The sequence below is a fragment of the Etheostoma spectabile genome, chromosome 5, assembly GCF_008692095.1.
Source record: "Etheostoma spectabile isolate EspeVRDwgs_2016 chromosome 5, UIUC_Espe_1.0, whole genome shotgun sequence".
Taxonomy (NCBI): domain Eukaryota; kingdom Metazoa; phylum Chordata; class Actinopteri; order Perciformes; family Percidae; genus Etheostoma; species Etheostoma spectabile.
This window is the reverse complement of record NC_045737.1, coordinates 33,064,653-33,083,219: the sequence shown is the minus strand read 5'-3', so window position 1 is coordinate 33,083,219 and position 18,567 is coordinate 33,064,653. Positions and strand designations below refer to the sequence as shown.

At 39.2% G+C, this 18,567-nt stretch overlaps 1 protein-coding gene across 3 annotated transcripts; it reads right to left on the bottom strand.

The window, feature by feature from the left end:
* Positions 1 to 352: 352 nt before the first annotated feature.
* Positions 353 to 18,524, bottom strand: ercc8 (excision repair cross-complementation group 8). Of its 3 annotated transcripts, XR_004332052.1 has the most exons (15): positions 18,161 to 18,524; positions 16,978 to 17,073; positions 16,538 to 16,639; positions 15,911 to 16,034; positions 14,568 to 14,649; positions 13,163 to 13,231; positions 12,103 to 12,169; positions 10,649 to 10,752; positions 8,416 to 8,540; positions 5,389 to 5,586; positions 3,687 to 3,783; positions 2,758 to 2,762; positions 2,037 to 2,219; positions 777 to 782; positions 353 to 403 (listed from the first exon to the last, which is right to left on the bottom strand). XR_004332052.1 is itself a non-coding variant. In XM_032516144.1 (13 exons), the coding sequence occupies exons 1-13, from the start codon at positions 18,235 to 18,237 to the stop codon at positions 2,154 to 2,156; spliced, it is 1,212 nt and encodes a 403-aa protein (XP_032372035.1). In that variant the 5' UTR covers positions 18,238 to 18,524; the 3' UTR covers positions 561 to 2,153. The 3 variants fall into 3 exon arrangements, 2 of the variants coding, with proteins under 2 accessions (XP_032372035.1, XP_032372036.1); XM_032516144.1 differs by lacking the exon at positions 353 to 403 and having other exon boundaries at positions 561 to 2,219; XM_032516145.1 differs by lacking the exons at positions 353 to 403; positions 2,758 to 2,762 and having other exon boundaries at positions 561 to 2,219; positions 3,688 to 3,783.
* Between the last annotated feature and the right edge of the window lie 43 nt (positions 18,525 to 18,567).

The window sequence follows — 18,567 nt, the reverse complement described above, 5'->3', positions numbered from 1 at the left end:
TTACAAAATGTCTCATCCTAAGATAGTATAAGTCCCAAAACATGCATGCTGTGAAAGCCCAGTAAAGATGGGTTCTGCTCATTTCAAAACCTCCAAATCTTTAAATAATCCACATGATATAATTTGCAGACAGTAGATATCCCCCAAGACTACAGTGAATTATTGAAAATACAAATTTGGTTTGGAACAGGTTAAGAGGACTTAAGCAACACAAAGCTTGCTATGCAAACCAAGGTTGACTTTACATAAAAAACAATGCAATATCAAATATACAAAAACAAACATTATTTATAACAATGTGCAAATTCACATGGTTGTACAATTATTTACACATTTCATTTCAATTTTGAGGCCTTCATCTTTATCTGTAACAATAATAAAAGGAAGAAACGTCCTTAAACCTCTGATCATCTTGTCATCTACTTGACCCACTATCATATAATATATCATTTAAACTAGAGTATTTCCTGATAAAATTAAAGTAGCTGAAGTCATCCCATTGTATAAATCTGGTGATTCACATATTTTTTTACTATACAATATTTCTACTAGACCAATACCTCTGCTTTCTCAATTCTCAAAAATACTAGAAAAACTATTTGTCACTAGACAAAGACTAGATTTACTAATGGACAGTCAGTCAGGATTCAGATGCTGTAGGTCAACATCTCTGGCACTTATGAGTTAGTTAGATTAGCAAATTGTATTGAAAATAAAAACTATGCAGTAAGGACATTCATTATTCTGACAAAAAAGCTTTAGATACTGTAGATCACAAAATCCTGTTAAAAAAATTGGAAAGGTATGGAATAAGAGGTGTGGCCTTTAAATGGATAAAAAAATATATTGAGAACAGAAATCAGTTTGTCCAAATGGGTAATCACCGGTCAGTGACTCTTAGTATTTCCTGAGGCGTTCCACAGGGGTCAGTTTTAGGCCCGAAATTGTTTAATCTTTACTTAAATGACATTTGTGAATTATTAAATGTACTAAAATTGACTGTTTTTGCAGATGACACAAATATTTTTGGTTGTAGGGATAACTTGCAGCAGACACTGGATATGGTCACTAATGAAATTAATAAATGTAAACTCTGGTTTGATTCAAATAAGTTATCTTTAAACTAAATGCATGATATTTGGAAATCAAACTATTAATACAGATGTTAAATTAGTAACTGATAATGAAACAGAGTTTATGAAAATACATTTCTAGGTGCATCATAAATTGCTGGAAGCCACACGTTAAGTATCTGTGCATGAAGATGGCCAGGAGTATTGGTATATTGAGCAAAACTAGATACATCTTGAACCAAAACACTTTACATTCTCTGTACTTCACACTAATTTCACCAAATATGTTATATTGTGTGGACGTTTGGGGAAATACCTTCAAAAGCAACTTGCAAAGGATTTGCTCTTTGCAAAATTTATGGACATTGTAACAGTCAAAACTGCACAATTTATGTTTAAAGTTAAAGAAAATCATTTGCCTTGGAACATACGTGCAATGTTTAAGGAAAGAGAGTGGGGATATCATCTAAGAGGACATTACATGTTTAAGCAAGCTCTTGTGCGAACTGCTGTTCAAAGCACGCGTGTTTCAGTTTGTGGGCTGACCTTATGGAATGCACTGAACAATGACATCAAACAGAGCTGTAATATCATTCCGTTCAAAAATAGATCGAAGAAATCATTACTGGACCAATTAAGAAAATAAACCTAAACACAGGAATGGAATTTTAATTTTACGGTAATGTTATTGTTGTTAGTTATTGTTTGTTGTATGACCTGAACGATTGTATGCTGTATTTGCATATCTATTTACTTTGTGATGGTAGGATTTTGTTAAATAGGGGCAGGACCAAATAAGCTAATAAGCCATTTGCTTCCGCCTGCTCCTTCTCAAACCAAATAATTTAATTGTGTAATTTTTATACATTTAATAATTTCTGATTGGTTGAGTTTTATTTTTTGGTTTTAAAATTTTGTTTTGTCTTGCAACATTGTTGATTGTTTGAGAAAAAATGAATGAACATCTTCCCAGGTGTCCCTGGACCTGTCATTTATTTGACAAGTTAATAAAAGGTTTGCTTATTTGCATGGTCAAACACTAGGCATGTCTACTGTGTCCACACATCCAAAACACCAGCATTAATCTTCATCGCTGCTCCATGCATCCTGAAAGGCAGAGTTCACTGAAGACTGGTCAGCAGCAGCCTGTAAGGAATCAAGACATTCAGCTCAATACCATGTCTGAATTAAAATACTTGTCTTTAAATAGATCCACTACAAAAACATAATATATACACACAAATCACAAGGATATATAATGGGTATAGCTCTTCACTCTCGCAAAGACCCTAAAGGGATCTTCGGTCTACATGTGTTTTGTGGATCTGGAGAAGGCGTGTAACCGGGTCCCCTGGGAGATCCTGTAGCAGGTGCTGCGGGAGTATGGGGTGAGGGGGTCACTTCTCAGGGCCATCAAATCTCTGTATGAGCAAAAGCGAGAGCTGTGTCCAGGTTCTTGGCAGTAAGTCGGACTTGTTTCAAGTGAGGGTTGGCCTCCGCCAGGGCTGGAGGGATGTCACCAATCCTGTTTTGTGATATGCATGGAGAGGATATCAAGGTGCAGTCGGGGTGGGGAGGGGTTGCAGTTCGGTGGGCTCAGGATCTCATCGTTGCTTTTTGCAGATGATGGGGTCTTGATGGGATCATGGGCCTGTGACCTTCAGCACTCACTGGATCGGTTCACAGCAGAGTGTGAAGCGGCTGGATTGAGGATCAGCACCTCTAAATCTGAGGCCATTGTTCTCAGCCGGAAACCCAATTCAAGTAGGGAGAGAGTCCTTACCCCAAGTGAAGGAGTTCAAGTACCTTGGGGTCTTGTTCACGAGTGAGGGGACAGTGGAGTGGGAGACTGGGCTGAGAATTGGAGCAGCTGGTGCCGTATGACCTTCAATTTATCGCACTGTTGTGACGAAAAGAGAGCTGAGCCAGAAGGCAAAGCGCTCAATCTACCGGTCAGTTTTCATTCCTACCCTCACCTATGGTCATGAAGGCTGGGTCATGACCAAAAGAATGAGATCCAGGGTACAAGCGGTCAAAATGGGTTTCCTTAGGAGGGTGGCTGGGGTCTCCCTTAGGGACAGGGTGAGAAGCTCAGTGATCCGTGAGGAATCTCAAAGTAGAGACGCTTCTCCTTTGTATCAAAAGGAGCCAGTTGAGGTGGTTTGGACATCTGGTAAGGAGGCACGTCCAGCTGGGGGGAGGCCTCAGGGAAGACCCAGGACTAAGTGGAAGGATTTTATCCTCGGGATCCCCCAGTCGGAGCTGGTAAATGTGGCTTGGGAAAGGGAAGTTTGGGGTCCACTGCTGGAGCTGCTTCCCCTGTGACCCGACCCCAGATGGATGGATATAATGGGAATACACTGACAAAAATGTGCACATGACTAATGACAACTACTGTTTATCTGGTAAATGTAACAACTATTTAAAAAGGAAAAAAAACAGGTGTTAATTTGATAAGCACTACTAGAAGGTAAAGAAATAGCTTGACAGAGAGGAGTAGTGGTGACTGTGTGTGTATCATTTTATATTATGTTACATTTTAGAGTTAATTGATTCCACAATTTTTCCTAATAAGGCTTTTCCATATCTTGTTTCCGGTTATTGGGACTTGTACCTGGTTTGCACTTTTTGTCTCTTCTTCCACATCTGAGGCACGAATGACAGGAACCCACGCCAGGATATTACAGTCTTTACCTCCACTATACAGGTCCTACACATAATGAAGAACAAAGACACTTCAGTTCTGACACATTGATTCACACACCTACAGGAAGTAAAAGAAGAGCTGCTGTTGCACAATCTTTAAGTAAAAGCACTTCCAAACAATGATTGCAACAAGGGAAAACCAGAACTTAACAAGCATGAGAGTAATAAATGACGAAAAAGCTCGAAGCTGTCTCAACTCAACGCAAGTGAATACATTGGAAACATTCTCTGTGCCATGGAGCTGCGTATCATTACATCGGACAACAGAAGAAACCTTTTTACTACTAGATGAATGATCCCCTCGTTCTGGAACTTGCTAGAGTGACAAGCAGCCGAACTGCATTCCTATTTTACACATACAAAACCAGTGTGGTACACCGGATGTTGACATTAGTTAATAAGGAGGGCATGGGTTGGACATCCCTACATAATGTACTTAATAATTAAAACAATTACTACAGACACCTAAGTAGAAACAGAAACAATAAGACATTGTTATGTTATTATTAAAAGGACACTTGAACTGAAAAAGCATATTGATAAACTTAACAGCTTTATGTTGTCAGTTTGGCATATACTGAAGAATTATATGTTAAAGATGCAGGCACAGATGATATACACATGTATGTGGAGACTCCTCATTTCAGCCAACAACGTGAATGAAAACAAATATTGGTTATAGTCAGATATTACAGTTATGTCAATATGTGGTAAAGTGTGTAATTAGTATTGTACAATTATTGTACAATCATCAACAGAATAAATATATACACTTATATATATATATATATATATATAATAGCATACTGTACATATATATTTTTTTAAACATCTTAAAACGTATGTGGTGGCAGTTTAAAGTGAATTCACAAAGAACGAGCTTGTCCTTTTAGAGAAATAGTTTTCTTGCAATATTAAGTTATGTATTTGCAAATGGACCGCTGGGCTGGTCAGCCAAGAGATAGATAACAGAAGTTCAGACACCGATGTTAATACAGGCAGACGTACTTCACATATGCAAAGCCTCGCAGTGCTGAACCTCTCGTTGCCCTTTATCTGTTGCTGAATAGATAATGCTGTTTTGCAATAAAAAAACATTGGAATATTTAAACAAAAAGCTTTAATAATAGCCCCGATCAGGTAATCTGTTGTGTAGCAAGGAAAAAGCATTTACTTTATATTACATACATTTATGAAATAGTTAACTTTTGGCAACATCACAACCCTGTTCCACCTTTCTCCCTGAAATAGCAACAAGGACAAGCAGAGTATTGTACATTACTGATAATGGTGAAAGTAAAGTAACACCTGTGTTGTTCAATGTAACTTCTGAAAATAACACGGTCGACATTTAGGCTGAGTGTCACACAAACGAGATCCAAGTATTTGCATTTATACTAGCTCAGTATAGCTCTGAATGTAACAATGTTATCTATCTGAGGGAAGTGGGTTAGTTATAATGCAATTGTGATTGCAAATGTCTCATAACTCTTATAACTGCAGTGACATCACACCAGTTGAAGAAGTTGAACAAAGGCACCACTGCAGATAGATGGGTATATTGGACAGAAGCAGGGAGTAGTCAGCATCTGGGGCTTTGGTGTCTCACCTGGTAGTCTGGGTGGAACTCGCAGCAGTCGACGTTGTTGTAGTGACCCCTGAGCATTGTGACCAACTCTCCCGTGTGGAGGCCATACACAGCGACTGAGCTGCCGCATGGCACAAAAACAAACTCTGGGCTGCAGCCACGTGACACTGTGAACTGTAGTCTTTTACGACTCTCGTTGCAGACCTTCCCGTAATTTACCTGAGGGCAAACAGTGAAGGCACACAAGGTTTATATATATATTTTAAACTTCTGTTTATATACAAAACAATGTGAGATGGGTTCCTTAATGAATATGAAGCATTTTCCAACAATATGTTGAGCATGGGTGATTTTAGACCCTTTTTAAGGGGGCTCAAGCTCCCCTAAAATTCATCTCAGCTGCCCCAATTTGTTTTTTCAAAATACAATTTCTTTCGTCAACTTTGGTTCTTCCAAATGAGAGTTCTCAAACTTGTCTTTTAGGGACAGAGGACAAACAAAGGGCTTGAAACAGGTTTAATATCCCGTGTCGCTTTCGCCAACACTATGCACCTGTAACCAAGTCAAGGAAAGGGTCAACAGAAACGTAGTTTTGGCCAATCTGAGGTGGTTGTGCCAGATTCCAGCCTTCAAGGGGGGGCTCTATCTAATCTGTCAGAGGGAGACCGGGAGTGCGGTTGTGAAGTTTAACATTGGTAGTCCCAAGAGGAGAAGTTGGTAATTTCATGGCACAGATTAGAACCCAAATTGAAATGTAAGCAACTAAAATTGCTGAATGTTAGAACATTGTGTCAAATTGGTCAGTATAACTATGACTCATAAAGTGTTAGGTTTAGTTCCATCTACGGCTGGGCGACAGAGAAAATCAAATATCACAATATTCTTGACCAAATACCTCAATGTTGATATTGCGACAATATTGTACGGTTGACCATTGGCGTTTTAACGAAATGCTATTTACACAATTATTACGATATTACCATATATCCAAAATCTAAGACGATATCTAGTCTCATTTCGCGATATCGGTACAACATCCATAAATTGCCCAGACCTAGTTCCATCATAGTGTTAATAGTCAAAAAGAAACTGAAAGGAACTGTAGAACCACAAGAATATTTTAAGCAAGCTTTAAAGGTGCCCTGTGAAGATCCCCTGTAAACAAACTAAATGTGCATTTCACTCCTTAAAAAACATTTTTCAAAGACCATTTTTTAAAGTCTTTTAAAGCGCCCATATTATGCTCATCATAATTGTGTTTTGAAGTTGTACCAGAATAGGTTTACATGATTTCATTTTCAAAAAAGACCATATTTTTATTGCTCCAGATCCTGTTTTCACCCTGTGTGTGTCTGTTTTAGCTCGTGAGACATCTTGTTTTAGCTACAGAGTGAGACATCTCACGTCTATACTATCTTTGTTGGGAGTCGCAGTAGTTCATTTGGAGATTATGGTGAACAAGTGTGTGTTGCAGCAGTGTTTTGCCATTGAGAACAAGCTATTATGCTAGCGTTAGCATAGTACAGTTAGCCACCTCGTCTCGGCTAGTGACGTAGAAAGACGTGCAGATTTTGAACAGCTCACCCGGAGACTGAAGGCAGGTCACATTCAGAAACCATATCTCACTCAAAATAGCATGTATAGTTTTTTTCCAAGTATGGATTTGTGTGGAAGGACCAGAGACACAAAATAACACCCCAAATCCCTGAAAAGGTGATTTTTTCATAATATGGGCACTTTATTATTTATTTATACTGTATTGTTTACATCCATGTTACTAGCGTGCAGTCTTCTTCAACCCTGCCTTTGCTGGCACACTGTTGCATTTAATGCCATGTTATTGCCATCTGTAAATCAGTGGAATAGTGTGAAACTGGCAGGACATGCATGCACAGATGCATGTGAGTCCACTGGGTGCATTCATGAGATAAACAAAACAGGGACTCATAGAAAAACAGCTCCACTAACAGAGGTAAACAACTCCACAGATTTCCACTGGACAAACAGCATAGCAAGAAACCATCATTTTAAGGCTTCTGAAACTGATACTTTTCAGGGTATTCAACACATATAAGGCCTTTATTTTACATCTTTGAAAATGTGTCCAGGACTTGCCGACTCCCTAAAAAACAAAGAACAATAGAAACGAAAAGGCAAACTACTTCACCTTGCTGTTGTTGAATTACTAGGTTTCCCTTATGCCTGTGAAACCGGTTTGAGTTGTTTAATGCCTTTCTTTTACACCCCCTAATGTGCGCCAGACATAACCACTGCCTTGTGTGTGTCCAACTCTGATCTTTGCCTGGAAGAGAAGGTCATCTACCCTTTAAGTCACTCTCTGTCTTGTGCTACTGGCCTGAATATGGAAAAATGTCCAGCATGACAACTGCAGCATTAGGCAGTCGGGCAGAAAAACAGGAGAAAAGGAGTGTTTCTGTGTTGGGGGGCAAGATAAACCAAGTATCCATTATTTTATGAAGACCCAAGGCTATAAAGCAGTTTCCTAAAAGACATTGTGTTGGCTCACTCTAAATAAATATTGAGTCATGATGTAAACAAGGCTGTCCAATTTAGTCCAGTTAATTAATTGTTAGTTAGCAGTTTGTGATTGTTAACAAACAATAATTAATGGTTCACTATGCTTATACCAGTAATATAAATATGAAATATAATAACAGTTTACTACCAATAATAAGAATTCCCATGTGCCCTTCAACACATTAAATATGTATTAATATTTTGGTATAAAAATGTAGTAAAATGACACTAATGTGAAGGGGTTACTCATAGTGCCAAAAGCACTGACAACCAACAACACCAACTCTTCAGCTCTATGGAACTTTTTGTCTCATATTTTTTTTTAATCTTTGTAAAGTCACTAGCCATCAAATGTTTAAAGCCAGTGATGTAGTGAGAGCCATGTATCTGCTCCCTGGAGGTTATAAATCAAGTAATGCAGCTGTAAGTTAATAACCCGAGAGAATCCATGTCAGCACAAGAAACAGAAATGTGGAGTTGCATGTCCTCTGCATAAATATGGTAATTTACCAGTGTGTTTTCCCCAGTGGCACTATTCCACAGTCGCATTCGGTCATCAGTTCCAGTGGTGAGGAGGTAGAGGCCGTCGCCAGTAAAGCACAGGCCATTCACTCTGCCATCATGAGCTGTGTTCACTGTTTCAACACCGGTGAGACAAAGAAACATGCATTTGTCATCTCTTTCTCCCTCCATTTTGATCAAGAACCTACAGTGCATATTTATTCCACATAATCACTTATCAATCAATGGTACGTTCTTTGTGCAATTGAAAATCCTTGTCTCGTATTGTTACACAGAGTAGCTTAGATAAACTGATTAACCCTTTTGACACAAACGTGAACAGGGCCTCAGGCAGGAAAACCTGTCCTCCAGAGAGACATACTCAGTTGCGTTAACTGGAATAACCTGAAAGTTATCAGAAACAGTCGCTGTAAAACTGACTCAATTTGCTACCAATACTAGCTTTTACATGTATCATTAGAAGCATCAGACAGCAGGAAGGGTAATTCTGTGACTCTAGATCAATGTGTGCCCCCACAGATCTTCAGCTTGTACTTCAAGATATTTTTTGGGGTAATATGCACGTTAGCTCCTTTTGTATGGTATTGGCCGTATCATGGGGTTGAAAAAAGTAGGGGTGCACAATTATGGCCAAAATGATAATCACATTATTTTGATAAAAATTGAGATCACGATTAATTACGATTATTTGTTGGTTTTAACTAAAGCAAATGTTATTGTCACATAGTCTATTTATAACTGCTTTCACATCTGTATTGTGCTGCATTCCTCTTATCCTGAAGATAAAAAAAAAAAAAAAAGTATCTCTGAGAAAGCGCCTTCACTTGTTTTCAACAATAACTGATTAAAAGAGCTAGGGAGAGAGGAGTGCGATGGGCGTATGCTAGGCTGCTCACAGACTGACGGCTGACTCGTAATGAATGGGTCCAGCACACGTTGAACGGCGGGTCAGCAGAGTTGCACACGTCGTGTATGAAATGTCTGTATTGTCACTGCGCTGCATTTTTATGAACTATGATATTCTGGCCATGGGCCATCTCTCGCCCAGGTCCTGCAGACTCTGTCTCACACGCTATTACTCTACCAACTGAAGTTAGTTGCATTCAATAACTTCTTCTATGTTTTTCGCTGTGGCGGCCGCAATAGCGGAGTTACCAGCTGAAACACTGGCACAAATACACGTTTGCCTGTCATGCTTAACATACAACTGTGGTAATCATAATTAAAACTGTGGACAAATGTCAGAAGTGTGGTCCGCCGCTGTGTCTCTCCGTGTTGCTGGGGAACCGTGGGAGTGAAAGGGGGCGGGGCTGTGCGGAGAGTAAGAGGAGAGATCCAAACACAGGCAAGGCTTTACAGAAGAAATGGGTCATGTAACGCAACATTAAAACATATCGACAACATTGCTTTGTTTGTGGAGAGGCAGCGGATGCGAGGACATTAGGTGCACCGGTGCGACCTAGGAAAAATTGTAGTCGCACCCTAGAACCCTGTGAGCTAACAGACTCCAACTAGCACCCTAGAGCCCTGTGAGCTAACAGACACTGACTAGCACTCTAAAGCCCTGTGAGCTAACAGACACTAACTAGCACTCTAAAGCCCTGTGAGCTAACAGACACTAACTAGCACCCTAGAGCCCTGAGAGCTAACAGACACTAACTAGCACCCTAGAGCCCTGTGAACTAGCACTGGTCACTGCTGTTGTCTGAAAAACAACACATACAGGACAAAATCCTGCGTTTACTAGTAAACTGGTAAACCTTGTGACCGACTGCTATCTGTTGTGGAATTTTCCTCACGTTACTCTGTCCTCTGTGACTGTCTACATATAGAAACTAAGCTGCACGGTGCAGGGCAACAACTCTGACTGGCACATGATCAGACAGTAGTTTACGAAGCGGTAGACTGAACGGAATGACAAATTTAAAATATCGCTTGATTACGCAAATTGGATCGTAGGAAGCCAAAATCGTGATCGTGATTAAAATTTGTGTGCAGCCCTAAAAAAAGGACATCTTAGACATTAATTGACAGACTGATATGGTTGGGGGAGGGGGGATGTATGACAGCATGATGCATCACAACAGAATACAACCAAAACCCAAAATGTTTACATCAAAAATGACACCCCAGGAGTCTGTCTGACAAAATTCTTTGTCCTGAGACCTTCAAAGACTGCAACATTTGCCAAGATGAATAGGGGAAAGAAAGATAACAGTACCTGCCTCAGAGGAAGCTTTTGACTTGTCTCCATTGTGCTGATCCAGAGTAAAGAGACTACCAGAAGCCCGACGCACATCCCATACTTTCACTTTGCTGTCTGCACTGAAACGAAATGAGGGAATTATTTTTGTTTGACACTTTGTTGGTTTCCTGGTAAATTATTGAAACTTTAGTTTCTGTCAGGAATGAACATGCTTCACCATAATAGAATATCATACACTTGTCTGTGTGCCAGTTGTTTTCAAAATCACTTACAATCCACAGGGACAAGTAGCACACTAATCCCAATAGGTTAATTTGCAAGTCTTAAGTAGCATTAAACAGGTGGGGACTGTATTTACCATATGCTACACTGACAGGGCTACTAGAGTTCCACAGTGCCTATCTGCAAGCGATGTGGTGGCATTATACTTGGTTGGGTTGCACTGAGCCAGATGGACTGAGGAACTGAGATGAGAAGAACTGCTAGGACATAGCATGGTGGGATTGATTGTCCTGTCCTGTACCTCATATTAGTCTTTGATGTTGCTCTAAAGCAGAGATCTTCAACAGGGACCCCGGGACCCCTAGGGGGTCCTCAGAGTTACTGTAGGACAAAAATATTGTTAACTTTTTTCAATAACTAGTATGTCTTAACATGAATCAAACATATTATAAGCAAATTAAATCAGCCAATTTGTGAAGAAAAAAAACACATTGATAGGCTTAGTGGCCTATAGGCAAGGTAGTCACTAAGGCATACATTTACGTATACAGTTAATCCAGTTAAAGGACTCACTCTGCCACATGTATGTTTAACATTTAATTAAGGATTTATAAAAATCAAGCCAACAATTATTTAAATAGCTTAGTATTCTATGCACTAAAAAGGTACAGTATGTATTTAGGATTTAGGCCGCACACACGTTATTGTAGGTCCAGTTTAATATTTATTTTAATCTTATACCATATATGTAGTAGAGGGTCCCTGATCCGTGTCTCTCAGTTAATGGGTCCTTGGCTTAAAATACGTTGAAGACCCGTGCTCTGAAGGCAAAGTAGTTGAAGGTTTTTGAGTAGGGCTGGGCGATTGGGAGAAAATCAGAATCACGATAGTCTTGACCAAATACCTCAATATCGATATTGCGGCGATATTTTAGGGTTTACAATTGGTTCTTTAACAAAGTATCTTCCCACTTAGATTTTAGATGAATAATAATCAGTAAGGTGAACATAATGTCTAAGTTGGGAAAAGGCACATAGTAGAACAGCTAAAACAGTCTGAAAAGTACATCACTTAACCGTAATGCAGCCTTTAAAACCAGTCAAAGATAACACTTATGTCATATTACCATATCCAAAATACGGAGGAATAAGACAATATCCAGACTCCGATCAAGAGATCGATATAATATTGATATATTGCCCGGCCCTATTTTAGAGGCTAAATCTCCACAGAATGACAGTGCCTACCTGGCAGTGGCTAAGATGTGCTCGTATCTGGGTGACCACCGCACAGACAGGACCTCCGCTCTGTGACCTGGAGGGAAAAAAATGACTGATTGTGTGTATGAGGGAAAAACAGCAGGAAACATCAGTATTTACACCATAGTCGTATGAATACTTGATTCTGATTGGCAGCAGGGTGTTGGACACCAAATAAAGTTTACTGTTCTAAATTAATGTGCTATAATGTGCTATATTAAAACAAAAAGGAAATGTTGATCTGTAATTTCCAACACTGTGTGGTGCTTGAGTGCCTCGTCCTCTGAACACCACAGGATGGCGCAAACACACAAGCTGCAGGAAGTACATTGCGCTGCCCATCTGAACTGACTTTGTTTCACAGAGAACAACGTTATCTCACATCCCGTCCACTGTTCAAGTCGTTACTTCAGGCTGTAGCTGACAGTACCGTTACCGTGGATAAAACTGTTCGTAAAAGTCGTTATATTGTTTTGGGGACAATGATATGGCGAGATAGCTAGCTTGTCTTGTTTTTAAACATACGGTCAAAGTATATTTACTGATTGCCAACTGTACACAATGTGACTGATTTTGGATCTTGCTAGCATAGCGTTAACTTTCTTGCTTGTAGCTGAGCTGAAGGTTTCTACAAGCTGAGCGGCCCATAAAAATATCTCCCGTTGCTAAGGGAGGCAAGTCGTATCTAAGGTCCGTTTTATTCCCTGGAGCAGTGAACAACGTTTGCATTGCATAAGAACCTTATAGGATAGGAATGACTGTTCCAGGTATTAGTCAAACCCTCAGGCATAGCCAGGGAAACAGAGTTATTGTTTGGAAAAACTTTAGATTTTGATTGTAAAACAAATATATAAACTTAAGTTTTAAAAATATGTTATTTTGGAAGTGACAATGGTATAAGCGGGTTAATGCCCTTTGAGGTGTCCATTGTCAGGTATTAATGAACTTTGGCGGACAGTTCACGCATTGACGTCGTCCATTAATACCTGACAATGGACACCTTGTTGGACATTAATCCTTATGTGTGTATGTGGTGTGATTCACTAACCCTGAAGAACATGAATCCGTGAACCAGACTTCAGGTCACACAGCTGGATTTTAGGTTCTTTGGTGCCAACTGAAAACGCAGAGACAAAATATCAAAGAGCTGATGGAAGAGATAGTTTCAATATTACATTCCTACTTATCAATATTGTCAAAGTACAAAATACAGATTGTGATAACTGTGTGACTACTATCTAATATGTGTGTATATAAGGAAGAGGTGAAAAGTCACTGATACAAACTTCTGATAAACATGAGATAACACACCCATCTATACATGGGAGGGCAAAGTAGTTGGTGAAAATAACAGAAGATAATTGGGATGTCATTAAAATCTAAAGAGCCAAAAGTAGGCAGAATTTATGAAGTAGCTAATGGTGCTTTTAGTACCCGATTCCCTTTAAAATGTCTTCTTAGATTAATAGAAGACTTTACAGATGTTTACAACTTGTTTGACAAGCATCTGTCAACACCCCTGAAAGCTAAAGAAAAAAGAAAAAAAAGGCTGTTTAGAATGAGGCGTGTCAAAGGAAATGCTTTATGTGCATTACATTTATGAGCACATCCTCAAAAAGGCATGAGAAACCTGTTGGTCCTGCTGGGCGACGTGGTGATGTGGGACCTAAATTCTTATGATTTTTCTGCCCAGAAATCTATCTCTGAACCTTAATGCATCTGTAACCAGCTTCTGATCCACTTCTGTCCCCTTCAGGTACATGTTGCTTCATAACCTGGTAAACTGGGATACAAGGTATGGGCAGTGTGTGTGGTGTGTTGTACAGTGAAGCACATAGTCCACTGCTCGGAGGAACTGATGAAAGACAGGGTAAAACTGATTTCTGTTTTCTTGTTATACCCAAAGGAGCTTTATACTATTGTAGTTTTTTGGTTGAGGAACAGAAAATGTACCCACATACACAGAACATGGCCCTGGGTGCTCACAGTGTCATCTACATTATAACATCTTTACCAATTCCTTTTCTGTGGAGCAATTTCAAATGTTATACTTGATGACATCCCACATTTGAGTTTTTGCACTCTGGTTTTTGGATTTGGAAGGGAGTTGTTAATGTTTACTAATATTTTGGACTGTCTTAAGCATGATTTATGCTTATGCATTAAATCTACGTCATGGCTACGTAGTACGTAGGTACATGGAGACACAGACCCCACACGGTAGCTTGACGGGCACCTTTTGAAAAATGTAACTACATGTCACAGCGACGCATGTCTCTTTTCCTTCTCCATAAACAACATGAAATCAAGGAGAGGGTAAACTTTTTCCTGCTAAAGATTTCCCACCGTGGTCAAAAAGCACAGGGGAGACACTTTGGTAAAAAATGGTAAAACAGCTGGCTTGTTTTTGCCATTGAGATTTGCAAAAACTGTGGCTGAATTGTCACACACACCTGCGATAAGACTGTGTTTCCTGGCGATGGGGGACAGGTGGTGGCTGTAGACATTGTCCTCAAACTGAAAGACTTCAGCAGGCTAAAGAACAACAAAAGTCAGAGAAATAGAGGAAGATGGACAGACAGATAGGGTCAGTAAGCTTTCTGTGTGTTAAGTGCTATGTATTTTTGTAATGCATATGTATGCTGAATGAAAATCTTCTACAATATCTATGATAACAAAATATTCAACCATGACCTAAAACATGGTTTTGGCCTTAAAAAGGTCCAATGTGTAGGAATTTCTCCCATCTAGCATAGAGACCGACATTGCAATCAATTCTTTCGCACCACGCATTTCAAATTACGTATTACAGCTACGGTAGCCTTCACTTTCAAGCCAATAGGAATACTTGAAATCAATGGTGGTGGTCAATAGTCATAAAAAAGGACAAGTTTGTGAAGGGGCAATACAGATTTGGATAATAAACAACTACAAAAGTTACACACTGGACTTTTAAAGTTTAACTGTTACATAAATTCACCACAGTTTAGTTCAATTAGGTAAAAATAAAAGAGTACAGAAGGACAGCTCAGAGCTCACCAGAGCAGCAGTGGTGGCTACAATGCAAATTCTTCAGCAAATATAAAAAGGCTCTCTGTGCCCCATCTGTCACTGAGTGCCAGCACCAACCAATGGGCACACACACACATAGACACACAGAGGAGGCTCTGTTTGCATAAAAAAATACCACACATACACATAGACTACGCACACACTAATGCAAAGCACACACTAATGTGCAAATGCACAACCACAATAAATAATTCAAAAGCCATTTTAGTTTGTGTATGACACAGAGACAGAAACACAGAGCAAAGAAAATGAAAGGTCGGTGGTTCTTTTCTGTCCCTTCCCTGACCTTTTGAGGTAACCATGGTGCCAGTGTAACTCTAGCACAGCTCAAGGCCTGCCATATGGGACTACGTGGCATAGAAAAGTAGCAAGCATGAAGCAGAAAATAAGAAAAGAGAGGGGAGGAGAAAGTGAAAAGAGCAAAAAGAGAGAAAATGTGGTGTCGTTTTAACAAAACAAATGCGAGTAAGTTACTTAATAAACCATCCTCTGAAATGCAGAGTTACCTGTTTGTTGACGACATCCATTTAAGTTTACATGGTGTTTCAGATCTACTGTAACTACTCATATACAGCATATTTTTAAATGTATTTCTTATTTTACCCATCCTAATTTACATACTGCACACAGGGTTCTACTTGTACAAGTGTATCATATTAACTAGTAACTCAATATATATCACATTTAACAAGGAGTGACCTAGTCTGTGTGTGACAATCCTTACCTTCAGCGTCTCAGTGTCCCACACTTTCATGGTCTTGTCAAAGGAACTGGAGACAAACATGCCCGTGTCATAGGGATACCACTGGACTGTCTCTACGCTGAATTTGTGGACATACTTACTCGACCTAGATTAAAAAACAAAAAAATAAAATTTGACCAGATCAATACACAACTTGAAAAAAAAATTTTTAAATAGTGTTGCAGCAAATTAAATAGGGTTAACTAATCTGCCCTGTGCAGACAATAAAGATATATTCACATTGCACACCCTAATGCTACATCCTCCTGCAGCCCTGTTTAGCCATGTAGGTACATGCTTTCATGACAGATGTTTCATGGAGCAACAGGAATAAAATTCGGATGTCGTTCAGACTGAGGTCACATTGCCACAAATGAGATCTGAATCTGAATCAGAGCCATGTAGTGAAGTGTACAAAATAAGATTTAGTAGTTTTATTTTCTGTTCACATTATCATTTAAAACCAACATGATTAACAAAAAGGGGAGGAACATTCTGACTTAAGCCATTTCACTTCATGGTGTGTGGCATAAAGGACACGGCAAGACATGGTACAGTGAAAAATGCACTGCTACCCTCTAGTGGCCAAGTGGATGGAGTAACACTCACCTGCCTACCGTGCAAACTGCCTTGCAGGTGTACTGTAGTTTCCCGCTGTAGTTCTCCAGGTCATAGATGACGATCACTCCATCTGCTCCGCCAGACAACATGCTAAACAACAGAGAGGGCTGACTTCAGAGATAATATTACTTCCTCCAACACGGCTTCCAAATGTATTTCTACAAAAGTATGACTGCCAGTAGTTCTCTACTATTAAAAACGTATGTAAAGGTTTGCGGATTACCTTCTTGAGTTTTTCAAAAGCTATTTCCCCATGCTTTTTGTAGCCAAAAACTGCCTACTTGGCTCTTATCACATATCTTTTTTGTCCAGGATAAAAAGCTGCTGTTTCACAAATGTTGTTGTTAAAATTATAAAAGTTTCAGGGGAGGATTGTAATGTAATAAGTCATACATCCGTAATAATGAATTACGATTAAGTGGACTTACTATCTTCCCTCTATTGCATCAATGTCAATGGTGTTGATGCCATTTCCATGGATTCTATCCACGTCTCTGTCAGGATTTAAATTTAGACTCAGGACCCTTTGCAAAAACAGAAAGGAGAGGAGTTAAGCAGCACTGAATACTCCATTAGTTCATATCAGACTTCAAAAGCCCAAGTAGATTATCAAAATAAGATAAGACATAGACAACAAACACATACAGTATGTTGCAAATGAGACAAAATTGAATAAATATATTGAATGAACCTTGAATATATTGAATGAAAGTCTGAATATATTGACTGAAAGGCGTGTTGATGTTACCCTGAGGTCCTGATGAACCTGCCTGACCAGAGAAGTTCCTTTCATTTGGTCTTCCATGACAAAAAACTGAATGAACTTCTTCACTGGGAGAACGGTACTGGATATGGTTGCCGTTACCAGCGTTGTGGCCCATACATGCCTTTGCCAGTGTGTTAATAATGTCTTCATCGCTCAGAATTGCTGACCTTGGATTTCTCGCTGATTTGCTCCTAGTGTCACACTTTGGTGAGGATTAATCACAACAAAAACACAAGAAGGCGACAAACATGAAGTCAGATTCCATTACAACTTTCATTCAATATATTCAGACTTTAATTCAATGTATTCAGACACTGATTCAATATATCCAGGCTTTCATTCAATATATTCAGACATTGACTCAATATATTCATGTTTTCATTCAATATATTCGGACATTGATTCAATATAGTCAGACTTCCATTCAATATATTCAAGGATCATTCATTATATTCAAGGTTCATTCAATGTATTCAGACTTTCATTCAATATATTAAAACTTCATATAACTTCCTAAATGTTGGGTCTCTGTAAATTATAGTGTGGTAAAGTGTCCTGATATAGTTAACTGTTAAAATTGGCACTAATACAAATTCAATTGAGTGACTTACAAACATTAGCTAAAGCTTCTCAAAGCTTAGCACATGCCAATTTTTTATTTACAAGACAATGAAGAAACTTTTATATTCAAAAATGAGACGCCATATATTGAGATTTTAGCTTACCAAGCTCTGTGAGTAGCTAGCTAGCTAGTTAACTATGCGTATGCATAGCCTATGCCCGTGGATTTTTGTATTTATTTTCCTTTCTGGTTAAGATAACTTTACTGGTATTTTCTCTCTCACCTTCTCGTTGACTCAGCACGTCTCAGTCGCAGAGGGTCATCCAGACCAGCCTGCCTTGCTGTCAGAAACCCCAACATTGCTTCAAGGATCTTAATTTGAGAGCTATTGTTCAACCTAAGCTACCGTTAGCTAACCTAGCTCAAAGGCTATCATGGTAACTGACGTTAGCATTACACTGAAGTACGTTTCTTTATACAAACTGAAATGTCACGCGTCCAACAAGGCATTGTATTGAACCCAAAGCTCCGTAATACTTAGTACAATATCCAAATATCATAAGTAGGCTTTGCTTTGACAGTTGGACGTTTATTTTACATTAATTTCGACTAGCTTCGCAGTAGCTCAACACAATTGGCCGCCATGTTGGAACGTAATGTACATTCTATGACAAATGCGATGATTGGCTG

Bases quoted from the DNA above. Each gene is read 5' to 3' on its own strand.
- ercc8 (XM_032516144.1), bottom strand. From the start codon at position 18,237: ATGTTGGGGTTTCTGACAGCAAGGCAGGCTGGTCTGGATGACCCTCTG. The intron at 10,753-12,102 runs GTAGGCACTGTC...ATTTCGTTTCAG, and splicing joins CACATCTTAGCCACTGCCAG to TGCAGACAGCAAAGTGAAAG. The intron at 5,587-8,415 runs GTAAATTACCAT...GTTTGCCCTCAG, and splicing joins CCACTGGGGAAAACACACTG to GTAAATTACGGGAAGGTCTG.